Genomic DNA, 19988 nt, shown 5'->3' on the forward strand with positions numbered 1-19988 from the left:
TGGGGGAGAAGGGGGGGGTTGGGGGGCTCATGCAGAGGCCCCTGTGCAGCATGAGGCAGTGAGGGTAGTGGGGATTGCTTCCCCCGGCGCAGCACCTGCTGAGTCGGGGCTTTTTTTCAAAGTGCAGAGAGCTGGGGCAGGTGAGGCAGCCATTGCGGGGATGGAGGAGTGGGCGGGGGATGGGCCTGGCCTGGCGCATTCAGAGATTTGGCTGCTGCTGAATCTCTGAATCAGATTAGGCCAAATCGATTCAGGACAGTGATTCGAATCACTGAATCAAATCACTGTCCCCTGAATCGGCCGAATCCGAAGTGAAAACTAGCCGCTTCACACAGGCCTCTTGGACACCACTGCTTTACAATCCTGTTCTTGCTAATTCTAGAGGCTTGATTAATAAATAGGAGGGCAATTCTGTGAGGCCATTTATCCTGATCTAGTGCTAACAGGGCCTTACAAGGCTCTTTGTCCCTTTCACTTGACTTAGGTGTTTTTCCTTTTAAAAATCTCCACCACTTCACTCTGCATATTATCTAGAGGTGAACAGGCAGCTGGTGAACTGTGGCCACTGCCTGACTGCTTTGGGCAAGAGCTTCATATGCCTCCAGGGTAAAGGAGTTTTAGGAAGGGGGTTGAAGGAGGATAGTTGATTTTGTGGGTGAAGGAAAGCATGGGAAAATACAGTAAGATATTTATTGGCGCAGTTCCATGTGGATGACTGAAGGCTGCACCCCCAGCAATCGTATAGCTTCAGAACCTGAATTTCGCCCCAAAGCTTGTGTTTGGTACTCTCCTCAGTATTTTAACAAACCACCTGTAAGTCACAGCACTTCCTCTCTGGGGTTGCTTATGTTCACTATGTCCTCTACATAAGTTTCTGTTTTGAATTCCTGCAGGTTCGAAATGTGTCCAGCAAAATTGCTCACACAGCCAATGAGAACATCACTCATGACCAGGAGCACTCTTTATTTTTCATGCAATGGGGTCAGTGGGTGAGCCATGACTTGGACTTGGCACCTGCTGCTGGTGAAGGCCACAACAGTAAAACATTTAATTGTGAGACCAGTTGCACCTATCAGTCACCCTGCTTCCCGATTAAGGTATTGATATAACCTTTATTCCATTCTTCCCTTTCAGATATAGCACCTGGGCTCTTCAGTCTAGATTTTCAAAAGCATTTGAAGACACTGAATTCTAGCTCTGAGGACTTCATATGCTTAATACTTATCCATCTATAGCAAATAGATGCATTTTAGAAGCAGCCAAAATAGCTGGTGCCTTAGACTTAGTGTTGCTACTGATTTACAGTGGCTGCATCTACACATGCATCTAACTGCAAAGTATACTAATTAGCTTTAGAGTAAAGTGTCATCATTTATACATGTGACATTATTAGGCTACAGTAAACTAATTAATGCCACTGTAAGACAGTACTGTCAGGGTCAGTATTATTTTATGGTGCAGTAATTAGCTGAACTTAAATGCATGTGTGGATGCTGGCTATGGATGTAAATTGCACCTGGTCAGCCCAGGCAGCAGCGGAAAAGATTTTTGTGTGCTGCCTAGCCACATGGCTCTGCACTTTCAACACCCGTGTGCCCCAGCCAGCTCCTCTGACACTCAACATTACCACCCAGAGCCTTGGGCTGACCGTCTGTGCCCTCTGCCAGTTCAGCCTGAGCAGGACAGAAGCAGCCCTGGCATAAACTGCTCAGACGCAGCTCAAATTGCTGCTGTCTCAGGTGCATGTATAGATGCTGTGCCTGGGAGTAGTTTACTCTGGCTGAAACTGGTCCAGAGTGTATTGCTTTGAACTAATTGCATGTGTAGAGTCACCCAGTGTATGTAAAAGTAGTGGAGCCCTTGCTGTCCACTGTGGACTTGGGCTGTGTGTGTGTCAAGCTTTCCTAACCACAAGAAGCATGGAGTCCATGATTATGCATTGTGACTCTGGTCATAGGTCTGCTACTTTCTGCAGACCCAGTCCCGGTACTGAAAATGGGATGCCAGGGGTGCAGGTTGGAAGGTTTCCCAGTATGGGGGGAGCTGAGGGGCTCCCCTGAACCAGGAACTTGACAACCCCCATTTTCTTTTCTGCCTTGCCCCAGAGCCATCGTTGCCCTATGACCTAGGTCCCAGGGAGCTGCAGAGCTAGGCACTTTAAAATGCCTTTCAATCTAAAGTCAAGGAACTTTAGACAATCAAGCCACAGGGACCAAAACATGGGAAGAGGCTGCGCACATGGCTGTTAAACATCCAATGGGAATGGGATCCCAGGTTTGGGGAGAGGCTCCCCATTCCTGGGGTTCTGGCAGAAGAGCCTGTGGGTTTGCAGCTGTCAGAGCAGGGGAGTTGATCAAAATCCGTGTTTCCCCCGCCCTCCCCCCCCAATCTCCTCCCCCACCAGTCCAGAAATTTCCAGCACATGCCCCAGGCTCCCTGCTGACAGTGACATGTTGGGATCTGATCCTTGATCCCAATAATCACACCCCCTGCCATGAATATGTAGCATAAGAGGAGTGGGGGGTTTTTTGAGACTGGGGATCAGATCCCATCATGCTTTTAAATGAACACCTGCCAGCCCCCATACTTTGCTGAGCTATAACACTTACAAATCACCATTTCCTTTCTGTCACTTCTAGTCTGCAAAAATAAGATGGCAACCTGCCAAAATAACAACTGAACATATGTATTCTGAGGCTGAGCTTATATTACTTCCCAGGCGATGCCAGGGAGCCGGGCTGGAATATATGATATAAAGAGGTTGTGGACTCTCCACTTCTGGCAGTTTTTAAGAGCACGTTAAAAAATTATCTAACAAGAATGATTTACGAATAGTTGATCTTGCCTAGAAGCAGAGAGATGTGCTAGATCCCTGATTCTCATGTTTTTGGGGCTCCTATACACTTTAAAAATGTTTTATACTGCTATATACTCTTAGGATTCCAGGCTATGGATAATAAACATGGTCACTACAACTATATTTATATGGTTGTAAATATATACTTGCCCGAACCATAATACATTTGACCAATCCATTCCTAGTAGGCCTGTGCGAAACGGGCCCTATTCGATTTGGATTCAGCCCGAAATTACGGACAGTGATTCGATTCGTTGATTTGGATCACTGTCCCTGATTCGTCTTGGCCAAATCTGAATCTGAAGATTCAATGCTGTTTCGGTGAATCAGCAATTAGGACACAGGCACAGCTTTAAAATTTTTCTTCTATGTACCTGGAGGTAGCAGGTGCGGCTCATGATCGCTGCGGTGCTGGGGTGGATGGAGTGTCGCACAGGAGTACGGGGGGCTCTCCAGCGTGCTCAGCAATGAACTTGGAAGTACACAGGAAGTACTTCTGGGTCTGCCAGGGAGTGTGCTGGGGGGACCCCCCCATACGCCCCTGGCTTGGCAATCAGCCACAGGGGGACCCTGGGTGCCCCTCCCTCCCAGACCAAGGAGGCACCAGTCGCTGAGCTGGAGGTGGGGTGGCCCCTGCGTGCTCCCCGGTGGACCAGGAAGTAGATCGGAAGTGCTTCTGGTTCACTTCCAGATTTGCTGCCGAACGTGCTGGGGAGCTCCCCCCCATGCTTCTGTGGGACGCTGCATCTGTCCCAGTACCAGAGCATTCAGATCCCCTACTACCTAGAGGTATGGAGAAAAAAACATTTAAAGCTGTATCTACGTCTGAATCGCCGAATCTGTCCGAATCTCTCCAAATTGATTCGGAGGTTGCCAAATTGATTTGGAGAGACTAAAGGGTCCTCTGATTCAATTTGGATTCAGAGATTCAGCCACCAAATTGGGCCAAATCTCTGCTGAATGGAATCAGGGACCAAAGCTTTGCACAGCCCTAATTCCTAGCATCTGATAAGTAGATTGTTGCCTACAAAAGCTCATGCCTCTCTAAACCAGTTAGTCTTTAAGGGCACCTCTACATGTACCCAACACCTGCTCTGACACATGGTAATTAGCACACTCCAGCAGACTCAGTATCTCATATATTCAGCATTCCCATTCTTCAAAATGGCGGTGGGGGTGCTTTAACTAAAACTCATCAAACAAAAGCTTCTCTAATTAAAGCATCTCAAAGCACATGTAAAGCCACCTTAAGATGCCACCTTGCTGTATCTTCTATAACTATATTGTAATTTATCCCACAACCTAAGCGAGATTGTAGGTTTGCTCTTTGGGGAGGTGTGGGGGTTCATTCTTTCTTTTCTTCCCTTTCCTTCTTCCATTCTTTTTGTCTTGCATTATATCTCGAAGTTTTCTGCATATCCTCAGGAGAGGTATGCTCTACTTTAGGAAACACTGGATTGGATGGTGCTGTGGGGTCCCTTTCATCCCTATGTGCTAGGGTTCTAATTGCATAACTGCATATAATTCTGCACAAAGACACAGAGTGGACAGCAAATTTTAAAACTTCTAAAAGAAAATATTTTCATACAACTAGAACTCATTGTCACAGGATTTTATTGAGGCCATGACTTCAGCAAGATTTGAAGAAGGATTGAGTAGTTATACAATCTAATATACAACATAACAATTAAAGCTAATGAACATTCTAATAAGGCCTGTAAAACCACCATGCATTAGGGTTTACACAGCTCTATGCTGATGCCCTCTGAAAAACAGGTTCTCACAACTGCCTTGAGTAAGGTATATGATCTCTTTTTCTGAAGGGTCTGATACTGCTATATTACTACATAATATGAGTTGGATAGCTACAGTTTTCACTGGGAGTAATTTGCTTTTATTGTTTTTTAGTTTCCTTCAGATGATCCACGTTTTCAGAGCTCAAATATCTGTATGCCACTTACTCGTTCAGCTCCAGTGTGCAATCCCAGAACGTTTATACGAGAACAGATCAATGCAATCACTTCCTTCATTGATGCCAGCATGGTGTATGGCAGTGAAGTACCTTTGGCTAGGTATCTGAGGAATCAGACAAACCAGCTGGGTTTGATGGCTGTGAACCAGAAATTTACAGATGCAGGGTTAGAATTACTGCCTTTTGAGAACAAGACCAAAAGTATCTGTACTTTCACAAACAAGACAGCAAACATCCCCTGTTTTAAAGCAGGTAAGTTATGTGTCCAGACCATGAGAGCATGAGAAACTTTCATAGATTAAAGACCCATGGGCAAACTGTGATCATCTTGTTTGACCTTCTGTATCACCCGAGCTTTAAGGTTGCCTTGAGTGAATCCATCTTTGGTTTAGAGCAGATCTAGAACAGGGTGCATGCCTCTTGACCCTCAGTCTCTTGAGGGTCACTGACAACTGTATTTTCCAATGGACAGGCCACCTAGAGTGGTGCTGAGGCTAGGAAATCCTGATGCCTGTTCCAGGGTCTCATGGGACTATATCGTGGTATGCCTCCCAACCCCTCCCTCCTTGTCCTCAACTCCTATCTGAGCTCCATCCTCATCTCCTGTCCATATCTCCTTGGGTTCTGTCACTCCTCTCCTCCCTGCACCCATCCCCTGGCATTGGAGCCAGGCTGTTCTCTTTAACCTCTGCCCTTATGGGGCTCCAAGCAGTACACAAGTATCATGGAAAAACACATGTAGACTTTAGGGTCAGGTCAGTAGAAGCTTTTATTCAGATCCACAGTACTGTGGGAGAGAGCGCAGAGTAACATGGATTCACCAGCACTCCAGGGAGGTCTCTGCCTTCAAACAGAATCATGCAGTTTATATAAGCTTTTAAACAGACTGTTACACAGGACACGATTGCAAAAATAAAATTCTCTGAGTAAGCAGTCAAAGACAACTAGCAAGCACTCTGTTATCTCAGGAAGAACAGGCACATACTTTTTTCTGCTACCTTCAAGGCCGCGGTGAGTGAAGCAGTTGCAGGGGAATTACAAAGAACAAACACTTTCCCTTTGTCTGCTCTAATATGCAGAGCCAGCAATTCCCCACAAACCTGTTATGGTCATCTTATCAAAGTTTAAGGCATTCATTTTGTCTGATTCCACACAAGGGTGCCAGAGGAACAAGCCACTTGTTTCGTTTTTTGGCTTCTCCAGGGCACTTGGACTAATAACATCTTGCTTGGCTCCAGCTGCCTGGTGCTCAGCTGTTCTGTGGAAGTGCATCCAAGGTGCAGCTACCACATGGACTGGACCGTATGGAGCCTGCTCCGGGCAAAGAGAAGACCTAGATATTTTTTTCTACCAGACTCCAACAAACTTCTACAGAAAATGAACTGCGTGGAGTATTTCAGACTCATAAGTTTGTCAGATTTGGGCTGCTATTCATAGGAGCGACACAGCCACAATTTTACAACTGAGGCCTTTTCTCTGCCCAGTTAAAAGTTCTTGCTCCAAAGACTGGACTTCCTCAATGAAATAGGTGTAAGAATTTTTTTTTAAATACTAACCAAATAATACCATGCGTGCACTCTCACATTTGTGCTGAAAATGTCCAAAGAAGATTCAGCCAGGGTAGATACTTGGATGGGGAATTTCAGTCAGAATGGTTTAAATTTAAAATTATAAGCAATTGAAAACAGAATCTTTGGCAGGAAAAGTGCTAGTCAACCTTAACTATGGGCAATTTTTCAGCTCTAATTCTGCTGAATTGCTCCCAACCCAGTTTAAGAATCTCCTTTGTACATTTTAAAACAGTTCCATTGCTTACTTAAATCTATCTGTTTAGGTGATGCACGAGCACCTGAAAATCTGGGGCTTTCAGCTCTGCACACCCTCTTTTTGCGGGAACACAATCGCCTGGCTGCTGAGTTAAGGAAACTAAATTGCCACTGGGATGGAGAGAAGCTCTACCAGGAAGCCCGAAAAATAATTGGTGCTATGACCCAGGTACCAGCTGAAATATCATTTTTGCTGTCATTTACTTAAGGCACTTACACACATGCAGGAAACCTGCTCTGATGCGCTGGAAACCCAGCACGTCAGAGCAGACTCGATTAATTGAGTCTGCTGGAGCACATAAATTGATGTGCTTTGACAGCCTCATGCATCACGTGTGTGGGGTTTTCCCTTAATACTTGAGAGTCTGATCTTTGCTCTTATGTCTCTGATTGCCAGATTTGTGTACCTCTGCTTTATAGTCCGACTCTCGCCTGCCACATCTTAATCTAATTTGATGTTATCAGTCGGGAGGTGTTATTGGTGCCGTAGGACACCGACTATACAGGGAGATTTTTGACTGCGTTACCCCTCTCCTCTAGTTCCTTCGGACAACATCCCAGAATTTTTAATCATCAATTGAGTCCAATTCATATATGGTTGATCAATTCTCTTTATTATTAACTTTTTTTCTTCTTACAGCCTCTATCAGTGAGCATTCATACAACTTGTGAATCTTTCAAACTGTTTTACATACTTTTATTTAAACCTTTGAGAACACTTTTTGTTGCATTTATTTAACACCATAAAGACATGTACTCAACAAATTAAAGCTCAACAAGTTAAAGTCACATTCAGAACTATTTATATTATTTTTTCTCTATTTCTTTCAGTATCTTTCTTTCTTCTTCCTTTTTGTTTTGTTTTGGGTTTTTTCCCAGGGGAGGGAGGGGGGGTGAGATATTAATAAGTCTTTCTGTATGCCCCTGCTTCCTTCTTGTTTTGGTGTTAGCACAACCCGGATTTGGACTCTTCCTCTTCCCAACACACTCAGAACACCCCCAGTCCCAATCAAATTAAAAAAACCAAAACCATAAAAACTGAACAAGGAAGAATGAACTGGACCTTTGTGTAAGCTGACGAGTATCCGCGGCTCCTTCCTTCTCACGGTTTCTATTCTTGTCGCACTACTCTTCTGAGTGGCTCATGAGGCACCCTATTTCTTCAGGGACTCCAGATCCTTCCCTCTGGTTGAGCCTTCTCTCCTAATCAGACCGGCTCCTGAGATTCCTCTGTCTCGATCCTCTCTCAAAAACACACTCCGTCTTCCCTCTCCCTGCGCGCTGTGCCGCGCCGTTCCAGGTCTCTCCAACTTCAAAAAACAGCTGATCCAGAAGTAGCATTCTCCCAGTGTGATCGTGATTGCATTTTTTGTTCCCTGGATCTCTTTTTTAACCAGTCCCTCTTTACACATCCTCCCCCTTAAGACGCCGTCAGGCACCCTTTTTTGTTGCATCCTCTCATAGTTTTCATCTGCAGTGGTGTTATGCTGCTTTGGGGAGTTTTTGTTTGGGTGACATCGGGAAAGGAAGTCGGCCACCACATTGGCTCGGCTGGGCCTAAATTCGATATCAAAATGAGAAGGTTGTAAAGCAAGGGTCCAACGAGTTATCCATGCATTATCAGACTGAGTGGTTTTTAGCCACTTTAAAGGGGCATGATCCGTTATTAATGTGAACTTGCATCCTAAGAGGTAGTAGTGAAAATATTCTACTCCACATCTAATGGCCAGGCACTTTCATTCGGTTGTGGTGTACCTTTGTTCCTGGGGTTGTAGCTTCCTACTAGTATAGGCGATAGGACATTCCATGCCATCCACCTGTTGTGTCAGCACAGCGCCCACGGCTTTGTTGGATGCATGTGTCTATAAGGACAAAAGGATGGTTGAAGTTGGGACTGTGAAGCACCACCTCCTTACACAAGGCCTGTTGTGTTTTTCAGAAAGCTTCCATATGATCTTTACTCCACATGAGGTGTCCATTACCTCTTCCCTTTAGTAAGTCTGTTAATGGGGCTGTTACTTCAGTAAAATATGGAATGAACTGGCGATAGTAACTAGCCAATCCTAGAAAGGCCTGCATTTGTTTCCTTGTATGGGGTGGTGTATAGTCTCAGATAGCCTCTATCTTGTCTGTTAGAGGACTAATACATCCCTGGCCTACCATGAAACCTAAATACTTAGTCCCAGCTTTCCTGAGCGCACATTTTCTTGGATTCGCCATCAGACCAGTTAATCATAACTCATGTAGGACTGCCCACAGGGCTTCTAAGTGTTGTTCCCAGTCATTAATATAAATAATGATATCATCTATGTATGCCATAGCATATCATTGATGTGGAGCTAAGACCCAATCAATCAGCCATTGGAATGTGGCTGCGGCCCCACGTAGGCCAAACGGCATACATTTAAATTCATACAATCCCCAGGGCGTACCAAAAGCGGTTTTTGCTTGATCTTTTCACATGGGTATTTGCCAGTACCCTTTAGTCAAATCCAGTGTGGATATAAATTGTGCCTCTCTAGTAATTCACTAATTTGAGGCATAGGGAAAGCATCAAATTTTGAAATTGCATTCAATTTTCTGAAGTTTACATACAATCGTAAGGTACCATCTTGTTTGGATACAACTACTAGGGGGCTACGCCATGGACTACGGGATTCTGTTATTACTTCCTGAGCCAGCATCTTATTTATCTCCATCTTGACAATGCCGTGCTGGGTCTTTCCAACTTCAAAGAACAGCTGCTCCAGAAACGGCATTCTCCCGGCGTGATCGCGATTGCGTTTGGTGTTCCCTGGATCTCTTTTTTAACCAGTCCCTCTTCACAACGTGTATCAGCGGTGCAGCATGTCTTCACACTGAGAAAATGATGGTGATGTGCTTTGAAATAAAACACGGTCAATATGTGTTAGTTCAAAGTGCTGCCTCCATTTTCTCAGCATGGAGATGCGCTGCACCGCTGATAAAGATGCGTTGACGCTTTTAATTAGCATGGATCGCTAATAAAAAGCACCCGGCACCATGTCAGGAACACGTTTAACAATGCTTAATGACTGAGACAATTTCTTACTCAGGTTTGGACATGATTTATCTTTCCCTCTTGGAACTGCCTGTGAAGATCCAAATGTTTTGAGCACATTTCTAGGTCGTGAGTCCCTCTGCTATGTTTTTATCCTTACAGCTGTGCTTTTTCCTCCTCTTTAGGGCTTTACACACAGTGCTCTGCAAATTTACTTAACTACACAGGAAGATTTAACATGTTAGCTTTTGTGCTGGAACCCTGACCTGGCTGTTGAAGGGAGGCTTCCTTCTCTGCAAATACTGTATTTGGTGCAACAGCAGACAGCCTGTAACGGATCAGTAAAGAATCTGCTTCAGTGACTCAGTGAAGGGCAGGGTCTAGGTTTGTTCTGAAGCTCCTTTTGTCAGAGGCAAAAAGCCAGGAGGAGGCCTGGCTGCAAGCCATCATGCCTTTGGATAAGATGCTGTCTTTTGGGCCTGTGATGTAAAAGAGTTAACTCCAAATCCATCATCCTGGGGTAGTAGCAGGAAGAAATGTCTGTATCTCTCAGGCAGCACTTTCTGTCCTCAAAGCACTGAGCTGCAGCAGGTCTGAGAGCATTCCCAGACCAAAGTCAGCCTCACAGAGACAGTGTTTCAGGCTCCTGCACTGAACCCTCAACTCTGACACTCTGCAAGAGCTGAATCTTGTGTGACTGGAGCTGTTTTGAGAAGGGCTTCACCTTCAGTACCACAGATACAGAGCTCCTTGCTCACCAGAACCAGGTGTGCACATCAGAGACTCCTGTTGTGAGCTGCCCTGCTCTTTTGATCCAATTGCTTGACTTCCTACCACTGAATCTAACATGGGGTAAGAAATCAGCCTTTCCACCTGGGCTTTCCTGGCTTCAGTCTGTCAGGCCAGAGCTCCTAGGCCTTGTTTATACAATGGCAACAGCGGAGCCTGCCTGGGTTGGGCTATGCATGCCCTACCACCTGATGACATGCTCCAATCCTAGAAGGTTGCCAGTGAGGCTGCACCAGGCCTGCAAGAGCAGGCATGGAGTGATGTGCCTGGAGAAGCCTGATTGATGGATTTCTGGGTTTGGAGACTTTTAATTAGCATTTTGCACTTTGACAGAAAATTTTGGCCAGCCAACACTGAAAAATGATAATTTTTTCTCCTTTCAAAATGTATGCATGAGCTGCTAACCCTGTCTCCTTTCCAGATAATAACATACAGAGATTACCTGCCCCGTGTATTTGGAGATGAGAAGGAGAAGTGGGTACCACTGTACAGTGGCTATAATGAGTCAGTTGATCCCACTGTGACAAACGTGTTTTCACTGGCTTTCCGATTTGGTCATAGTTCTGTACAGCCTTTTGTGTCTCGGCTAAATGAGGATTTCCAGCCTTCAAGTTCATATCCCTGTGTTCCTCTTCACCTCACCTTCTGTGCTTCCTGGAGAATTGTATTGGAAGGTAAGCATGCTTCACCAGGTCCGTGATTGCAATCTTGCTCTAACATTAGAGCAAAGACTCAACCATGTACTGAAGCAGGTAGTTAACTTTAAATACCCACCTAAATCCCATTGGATTAATTGGTTTTAAACCCATGTTTATGTTCCTTGTTGAATCTGAGCCTAAAGCTACTTAGATTATTTTTCATTTGTATCTATGTACCAGAACATTTGTTAAAGTTGCAGTTGGTAACTAAGAAAGTTTTTTCCTATATCTTGTATCCTACTAGTCGGACACTGAAATATCCTGCCTAGTTATTTTAAACCAGATGATCTCCCTATTCTCACCATTATAAGAACTGTATAGCTTTATCTACAATTAAACAGTCTGTACTCATAAACCAATAGCCCTCAACCCCCTGCTTAGCACAGAGCATTATCAGAGTTTCATGAAAGACACATGCCCCCAGTGGCTGGGGTGCACGGCTGTGTGGGCAGTGGGAGCGCGGTGGTGGGAGCGCGGCGGCAGTAAGCTGGGAGCTCCCACAGATGCTGCCAGCACTGTCGGGGGGGGCGGGTGAGCGCCAACCAGAGGTCAGCGACCACCCACAGGTGCCTCCAGCAGTGTCGGTGGCAGCCAGCGGTGATCATGGACCTCCCACAGATGTCGCCAGCACTTTTGCAGGGGGTGCACTGCCACGCTCAGGGGGTGCACGTGCATCCACATGCACCTCCTCTGTGTTGCCCCTGCAGTCTTATGTCTAGACATTGTAAGTCCAGCACCAAGTGCCACAGGACCTTGGTCTTAGTCAGGCCTGTTCACCTCCCAACCTAGATTTAATAGATTTCATAGACATTAGGTCTGGAAGGGACCTTGCAAGATCATTGGGTCCAGCCGGCAAAGGGCAGGCAGTCAGCAGGGGTCAAATGATTTTAGCAATATAGGCATCCAAGTGTTTCTTAAAGGAATCCAGAGTAGGTGCCTGCACCACCTCTGGGGAAAGTCTATTCCAGGCCCTGGGGATTCGGACAGTAAAGAAGTTTTTCCTTATGTCCAGCCTAAAATGGTCTTCCAAGAGTTTGTGACCATTGAACCTAGTCTTCCCCTGCAGTGCCTTGGTGGACATTCTCCCACTTCCTGGTACACACCCCTTATATATTTATAGGCTGCCACCAAATCACTCCTGAGCCTATGCTTTTTCAGGCTGAAGAGTCCCATGTCTATCAGGCTCTCCTCATAAGGCCTGTTCTCTTGTCCTCTAATCATCCATGTGGCTCTCCTCTGGACTCTTGAGCTTCTCCACATCCTTTCTGAATTGCAGAGCCCAGAACTGAACACAGTATTCCAGCCGTGGTCTCACCAAGGCTAAGTAAAGTGGGAGGATGACTTCTCAGGTCTTGTTTGAGATGCATTGGAAGATGCAGGCTAGAGTTTTGTTTGCTTTGCCGGCTGCGGTGTCGTATTGATGGCTCATGCTCATTTTGTGGCAAATCATGACCCCCAAGTCTCTTTCAGACATGGTGCTAGCTAGTGTAGCACTGCTGAGCCAAAAGAGTGGTATGGGTTCTTTCTCCCAAGGTGGAGCACCTTGCATTTCTTACTGTTGAATGCTATCAGGTTTTGATCCATCCACCTTGTAAGCCTGTTGAGGTTGGCCTGGATTGCCAGCCTATCCTTTAGGATGGCTGCACTTCCCCATAGTTTTTCTGCACTTTCCCATAGTTTGGTGTTGTCAGCAAACTTAGCCAGTCTGCTTATAACACCTGAATCAAGATACTTTTAAAACACATTGAGGAGTACAGGTCCAAGAATGGAGCCCTGGGGCACACCACTAGTTACAGTGTGCCATGTTGATTTGGATCCATCAACTCTGACTCTCTGGGTCCATCCATGGAGCCAGTTCCCCAGCTATTGAACTGTGAAATTGTCTAAGCCACAATTCCCCAACTTTTCCATGAGGACATCGGGACACCAGGTGAGAGGCTTTCTTGAAGTCCAAGAATATGTTGAGTCCTGATGTTGGTTTGGGCCTCCTGACACTTCAGTGATACAGTAAATAAGAGTTTAACTTCCTAGCCCATGAGGTTCTTCAGGAGGGCACACAGGGAAGCTGCTCTACACATGGGCTATGAGTCAGGTCAGCTATTGCACTGGCACAGCACCTAGCACAGTGTGAAACTGCTGGGATCAAGCAAACAGTCATTACAGCAGGTGGTAAAATGATGAGTGATGGGGAAGAGTTACTTACTTGAAGATTGTAAGTGCCAGAGCGAACAAAGGGTTCCTCAGTGGAGATCAGCAGGGGGAACCAAGAACAATAGTTTAAAGCTAAGAAAAGGAAATTTAAGTTATGTATTTGGAAAAGTGTTCCTGAGAGGGAGGAACTAAGTGATGGCCAAGTCTCCAAAGCTAAGTGGTAAGACTACTTTGAAACCACAAGGGAGGCCACCTAAAACTAAACAGCTTTGGAAATGTAAAATGAGCAAATCCCCATTCTGACCAGGGCCTGACCTAGCTCACTCATAGTTAGAGTTCAGGGGGAAATTTCTTCTTAAGTGTTTTCTCAGTAAATAGTGTTTGTTCCTTGTTGTTGTTTCTCTTGTCTCCCAGGCATTGCCTGACTCTGACATCTTATTTTTCTTGAAAAAAATTTCAGCTAACAATTAAGTAATTCCTTTTTATCACCAAAGCCCAAAAATTCCAGTTTCTGTTTTCCCTGAAAACTTGAAACATGTTTAATAGGTGGGTATAAAATGACCAATAAGGTTTCTTGATTTTGTTGTTGTAGGCAGCTCATTGCCACAAGTGACAACTGTGTGTTTAATATAGAGGTGGTCTACCATGTCAGAAAAATCAAATCAATCTGACAGGTAGTATGTGTAGCTGCCATATTGGAATCCAAGATGGCTGTTATGAATTCATGTTTAGTCACTATTTCAGCCCCCAGTAGGGTTAGAAAACTAATTCCAATGAGAAAACCAACATTGTATGAACCAAAGAGATCAATTGTAACATTTCTGTCATGGTAGCCATATCAGATTCCAAGATGGCTGAGACATTAGCATGTAGGTATTGACTCAATGTAATTTAAAAATCCAGTAAATAATACTCTTAATACTAAAACCTCACAAATTCTATCACTACAAATTTCTTAGGAGGTCTACAGTACTGAAAAGATTATAACCCAGCCTAGCATACTTGAGTTGTACTGAATAAGACAATACTTTTTTATTTTGGAAAGCAGATAAGTCAGATAATAATACATCACTTAATGGCAATGAAACACACAGACATATAGTTTGGCTCAAGACAATAGGAAAATATAGTCTAATCCAACGGTAATATCATGGTAATACAATGGTATATATAACATTAATCCAATGGGTAATTACAGTTTTTTCAGATCTTTTCATTACTTGAATCTATTTCTGAATCTCTGTAGTTATATGGATTACAACATGTTTTCTCATAGCACTCACAGTCACGAGTGCATGGCACGTTAACCTGCCTGCATGAACATGCTGGTCCCTAGCATTCCATCTTGTACTTGCAACTTATTATCTGAAGGTAACATGCTAATAATGGTTGAAGCGTGTTTATGATAGGAACATAAGCATCACTTTCAGCATGCCAACCACACTGGTCAGGTGATCTCAATGGTAGATTAGGTTTGAGCACACTTTGCCAAACAAGACTTTGATAACTGGCTCTACATACATGATAAACAAAGGAGTTGTATGTAGGCAGAAGTTTATCCAAAGCTTTTCCTTGATCGAATAATTTCACTCTAATATCCAGAAGAATCATAGAAAGTTAGGGTTGGAAGGGACCTTAGGAGATCATCTTGTCCAACCCCCCACTCAGAGCAGAACCATCCCCAACTAGACCATCCCAGTCAAAGCTTTGTCTAGCTGGGTTTTGAAAACCTCTAAGGGTGGAGCTTCTACCACCTCTCTAAGTAGCCTCTTCCAGTGTTTTACTACTCTCCTAGTGAGAAAATTCTTCCTAATATCTAACCTAAACTTCCCTTGCCGCAACTTGAGACTGTGCTCCTTGTTCTGTCATCTGCCATCGCTGAGAACAGCCTAGCTCCATCCATTTTTGAACCGTCCTTCAGGTAGTTGAAGGTGGCTCCACATCTTTTCTGTAGTGGCCCAAAATAGAACACAGTACTCCAGATCTGGCCTCACCAGTGCTGAATAGAGGGGAAGAATCACTTTCCTTGACCTACTGGCAACATACCTACCAATGCAGCCCAGTATGCTGTTAGCCTTCTTGGCAAGAAGGGCACACTGCTGGCTCATATTCAGCTTATTGTCCACTGTAACCCCCAGGCAGTGCCATAGCGATGAAATTTGCCATCTGGGGCAAAGCCTGCAGTGGCAGCCCACCCTCACCCTGCACAGAGATCCAGGGCCACATGTCTCCCCATGCTTGCCTGGGAGTACATGCAGTGGCAGGAGCCACCCTTCCCCCATCCCCGCTCCCCACAAATGAGCAGCAAGCTCCATCCCATGCCCCGCCCTGGCGGGGCAGTGCCTGTTGGTGCCCCTTCACTTCAGCGCCTGGGGCAGTCTCCCTGCTCACCTTCCTCTTGCTACGGCACTGCCCCCACGTCCTTTTCTGCAGAGCTGCTGCCCAGCCAGTCAGCCCTCAGCCTGTACTGGTGCATGGGATTGTTCCATCCTAAGTGCAGACTTTGCACTTGTCATTGTTGATCCTCATGAGATTCCTTTTGGCCCAATCCTCCAATTTGTCTAGGTCACTCTGAATCCTAGCCCTACCCTCCAGCTTATCTACTGCTTCCCCTAGCTTGGTGTTAGCTGCACAGTCGCTGAGGGTGCACTCTATGCCATCTTCCAGGTTGTTGATGAAGACATTGAACAAAACTGGTTCCAGGACCAATCCCTGGGGCACTCTACTTGATCGCGGCTGCCAACTAGACATTGAGTCATTGATTACTACTCTCTGAACCTGATGCTCCAGCCAGTTTAATATCCACCTTACAGTCCATTTATCTAGCCCAGGGGTTTTCAACCTTTTTTAATAAGTGTACCCCTAGCAGCCAGACATGGAGTGGGGGGGAGGAGTGGGGGTGGCGCACAGCCGGATGTGGAGCAGGGGGGTGGTGTGTGGCCAAACATGGGGTGGTGGATGGCAGTGGTGGCTGCCACTGCATGCAAACTCCCCCACCTTCCTCTTCATCTGACCGGCTGGGCAACACCTGTGCAGCCCACAGAGGCGCACTGCTGCCCTCGCCCTGCCCTGGACCTGCTCCTGGGAGGCAGTGGCATGGGGTCATGGGTGGCAGTGCTCTGTCTCTGCCCTCCTGCGTGTACCCCCTAGGGCCTTCCTAAGTACCTCTGATCTAGCCCATACAACCCCTGATCTAGCCCATACTTCCTCAGCTTGCCTGCAAGAATGTTGTGGGAGACCGTATCAAAAGCCTTGCTAAAATCAAGCTACACCACATCCAATGGTCACCTCATCACAGAAAGCAGTCAGGTTGGTCAGGCATGACTTGCCCCTGGTGAATCCATGCTGACTATTCCTAATCACCTTTTTCTCCTCCCAGTGCTTAGAAATGGATTCCTTGAGGATCTGTTCCATGATTTTTCCAGGGACTGAGGTGAGGCTGACTGGTCTGTAGTTCCCTGGATTCTCCTTTTTCCCTTTCTTAAATATGGGCACTATGTTTGCCCTTGTCCAATCATTTCAAAGATTATGCCCAGTGGCTCTGCAATCACATCAGCTAACTCCCGTAGCATCCTCAGATGCACCCCATCAGGCCCCATGGACTTGTACATATCCAGCTTTTCTAGGTAGTCCCTAACCTGTTCTTTCACTCCTAACCCAGGGTCAGGAAGTCAGTTAGGGTCAAAGGATCCCAGCAAGATAAGTGTCCAAAAGTTTCTTAAAAGAGTCTATAGTAGGTGCTTGCACCACCTCTGGAGAGAGTCTATTCCAGGCTTTGGGGGCTCGGACAGTAAAGAAGTTTTTCCTTATGTCCAGCCTAAAAAGGTCTTGGAGGAGTTTGTGGCCATTGGATGTTGTCATCCCTTGGGGTGCTTTGGTGAACAGGCGTTCCCCCAGATCCTGATATACACCCCTTATATACTTATAGGCTGCCACCAGGTCAACCATGAGCCTGCGCTTTTCCAGGCTGAAGAGTCCCATGGCTTTCAGCCTCTCTTCATAAGGCCTGTTTTCTTGTCCTCTGATCGTGCACGTGGCTCTCCTCTGGACTCTCTCAAGCCTCTTCACATCCTTCTTGAGTTGTGGAGCCCATGTCTCTCTCACCAGAGCTGGGGTGCATGGTTGCCTCCCACATTCAATAAGGGACCCACACTTTCCCTGATATTCCTCGTGTTGCTGATTATACTTGTTGAAACCCTTCTTGTTACCCTTCATGTCCTTTGCTAGCTTTAACTGCATCTATGCTTTGGCCTACCTGATTTCATCCCTGCATGCCCATAACATTATAATAATATTTTAATTATAATAATATTATAATTATATTCCTCCCCTGGCCTCCCGGGGGATCCTACCCAGGAGTTCCCTGAGTCAGTGGAAGACTTCTTTTTTGAAGTCCAGGGTTCTTACTCTGCTACTCTCCATCCTTCCTTTCCTCAGGATCCTGAACTCAATCATGTTGTGGTCACTGATGCCCAAGTTCCCATCCAATGCTGACCAATTGCTGTTAGGTAAACCATAATGATGTCAAAGCCTCCCAGTCAAATGATCCCAGTCTGGTAACCGCCCCTTGGAGTTACCAGAAATAATGGCCACAAACTGAAGAAGAACAGATTTAGATTGGACATAAGGAAGACATTCTTTATGGTAAGGGTTGCTAAAATATGGAATGGGCTTCCAAGGGAGGTGGTGCTTTCCCCTACCCTGGAGATGTTCAAGAGGAGATTAGACAGGCATGTGGCTGGGGTTACCTACCCCAGCGCTCTTTCCTGCCTGGAGCATGGGATCGGACCCAATGATCTACTAGGTCCCTTCCGACTCTAGAAATCTGTGAAATCTATTACTCTTTCAGTCTTTTCTGGCTGAGCCAACACAAGTTCATTTGCTTTGCAATATAATGCCTGATCAAATGTTATTACTGTGTGCTGTTATCCCAGGCATCCTGTAATTGTTTTACATTGCATGATGGCAGTCCAAATGGTGTATTCAGATGCTGGTGCCAGCAGTATGGACAAAATCCAGAAATCAATGGTGGTGAAGTATCTGTCAGCAACCACAGCACTCAGCGGTTTACCAGTCGAACCAGGGGGCGGGTGGATGACCAACCCGCCTTATGGACAGGCCGGGGATGAAAGGGACACTGACTCAGTTGGAAGATAGTAAAATTGAACTTAATGTTTACTTACAGTAAGATTTCAACAGTGGTTACACAACAAAACGACAGTGGTGAAGCAGTAGTTAAAGATGACAGGTAGGAGATAGCAATTGCTTTTTCCGATGTACGTGCGGATGGAGAGCTCACTATTCGGTGAAATAATAGTATCATCAGAAAGAAACTGGTTAAATGCTGTCCACTCTGGTATAGCAATGTTCTCATGGTTGTTGGCTGATATGCTACTCAGTATCCATGGTAGCTCTGCTGATATATACTGAACAGCTATGTTGTTGAGTTTTTCATTCATGTTACTACTGTACTATGGACAGGTGGTTTCAATGACTTGTTATGGGTCATCATCACTGGAGAGACTTTGCCAAATTCAGATGGTACATCTTTCAAGGTTCTATACCTTCAATTTCAACTGGTTTTGATTGTCCTCTTTGAAATGCTACAATTTGCATTGCATGAAATGTGTTTTCCTTCCAATGTCTCCTCCAAGATGTTAATGTTGTCCAATGTGAAAACTGAACAAAATGGCTGGGAATAAGATTCCTTGGGATAACAACTCAATTTTCCTTAAATTCCTTTAAGTTTTTTTCAGCAATGGTGGTCTCAATGCAACAAGCTGTGTCATACAGTATGATGCACCCAGGAGCATGGAGATTTTTCTACCAGCTTCTTAGTTCTAGTTGCATGATGTATCAGCAAGCTTAACATGCTTTGGCATTATCTTTTTGTGTCTTGATTGCAGGAAGATCAAATCCTGATATATATTCAGTACATGCCTGTCTAGAGTCTTGCACACAACTTTCAACATCTAAGTCAGGGGCAGGCAAAATATAGCCTGCAGGCTGGGTCCAGCCTACAAGGCCATTCTATCTGGCCCATGGGGCCCCTAAAATTTTTAGAAAATTAATATATCTGCCCCTGCTTGTCTGTCAAAGTTGACAGAAGCCAGGAGCAGTAGGACCCAGGGGAAGCCAGCAGGATCAAGCAGCAGCAGGATCAAGCAGCTGCATAAGCAAGGCCCAGTGGCCCCAGCCCGCACCGCCCCCCTGGCCAGAACCCCTGTGTGGAGCAGAGGCTTCTGACCTGGGCCCCTAGGGCTGTTCCTGTCTCCCTGCACTGGGGGGAAATTCAGATAAGAAAGTGGGGGGAGGCAGGGGAGGACTGTGATCACCCCAGTCCTCAGGGTTGGACCAGGCTGGCTGCTGAAGTCCTCGTGCTGCAGCCAGGATCCATGTGGTGCCAGAGAAGCAGGTGGCAGCGTAGAGAGGAGCAGTGGTAGCCATGGGCAGGGAAGCTGTGAAAGCAGCAGCAGGCAGGAGGAAAGGGCAGTGGGCGGGCATGCAGAGCTCAGCGACAGCTGGGCAGGAGCACGGGGTCCATGTGGTGCACTGGGGCCAGGAGTGGCAGGAGCATGGGGCCAGGCTGGTAGGGCTCTGGAGCTGGGCTGGCCAGGGTGGCAAGGCTCTTCCCTTCTCTCTGCTGATGCAGCCCAGCCTGGCTCCATAGAGCCAT

The 19988-nt window shown here is 45.9% G+C and overlaps 1 protein-coding gene across 1 annotated transcript in view; it reads left to right on the plus strand.

Annotated features, from left to right (window-relative positions):
* The window catches only part of LOC102372031 (myeloperoxidase-like), a 96878-nt gene that overhangs the window by 64173 nt on the left and 12717 nt on the right, over window positions 1-19988 (plus strand). The window contains exons 6-9 of the mRNA XM_014527332.1: window positions 894-1097; window positions 4766-5081; window positions 6664-6824; window positions 10885-11137. Coding sequence (XP_014382818.1) covers window positions 894-1097; window positions 4766-5081; window positions 6664-6824; window positions 10885-11137 — 934 coding nt within the window. The remainder of the gene's footprint in view (window positions 1-893; window positions 1098-4765; window positions 5082-6663; window positions 6825-10884; window positions 11138-19988) is intronic.

This window comes from Alligator sinensis, unplaced genomic scaffold (genome assembly GCF_000455745.1).
Source record: "Alligator sinensis unplaced genomic scaffold, ASM45574v1 scaffold1348_1, whole genome shotgun sequence".
NCBI classification, from domain to species: domain Eukaryota; kingdom Metazoa; phylum Chordata; order Crocodylia; family Alligatoridae; genus Alligator; species Alligator sinensis.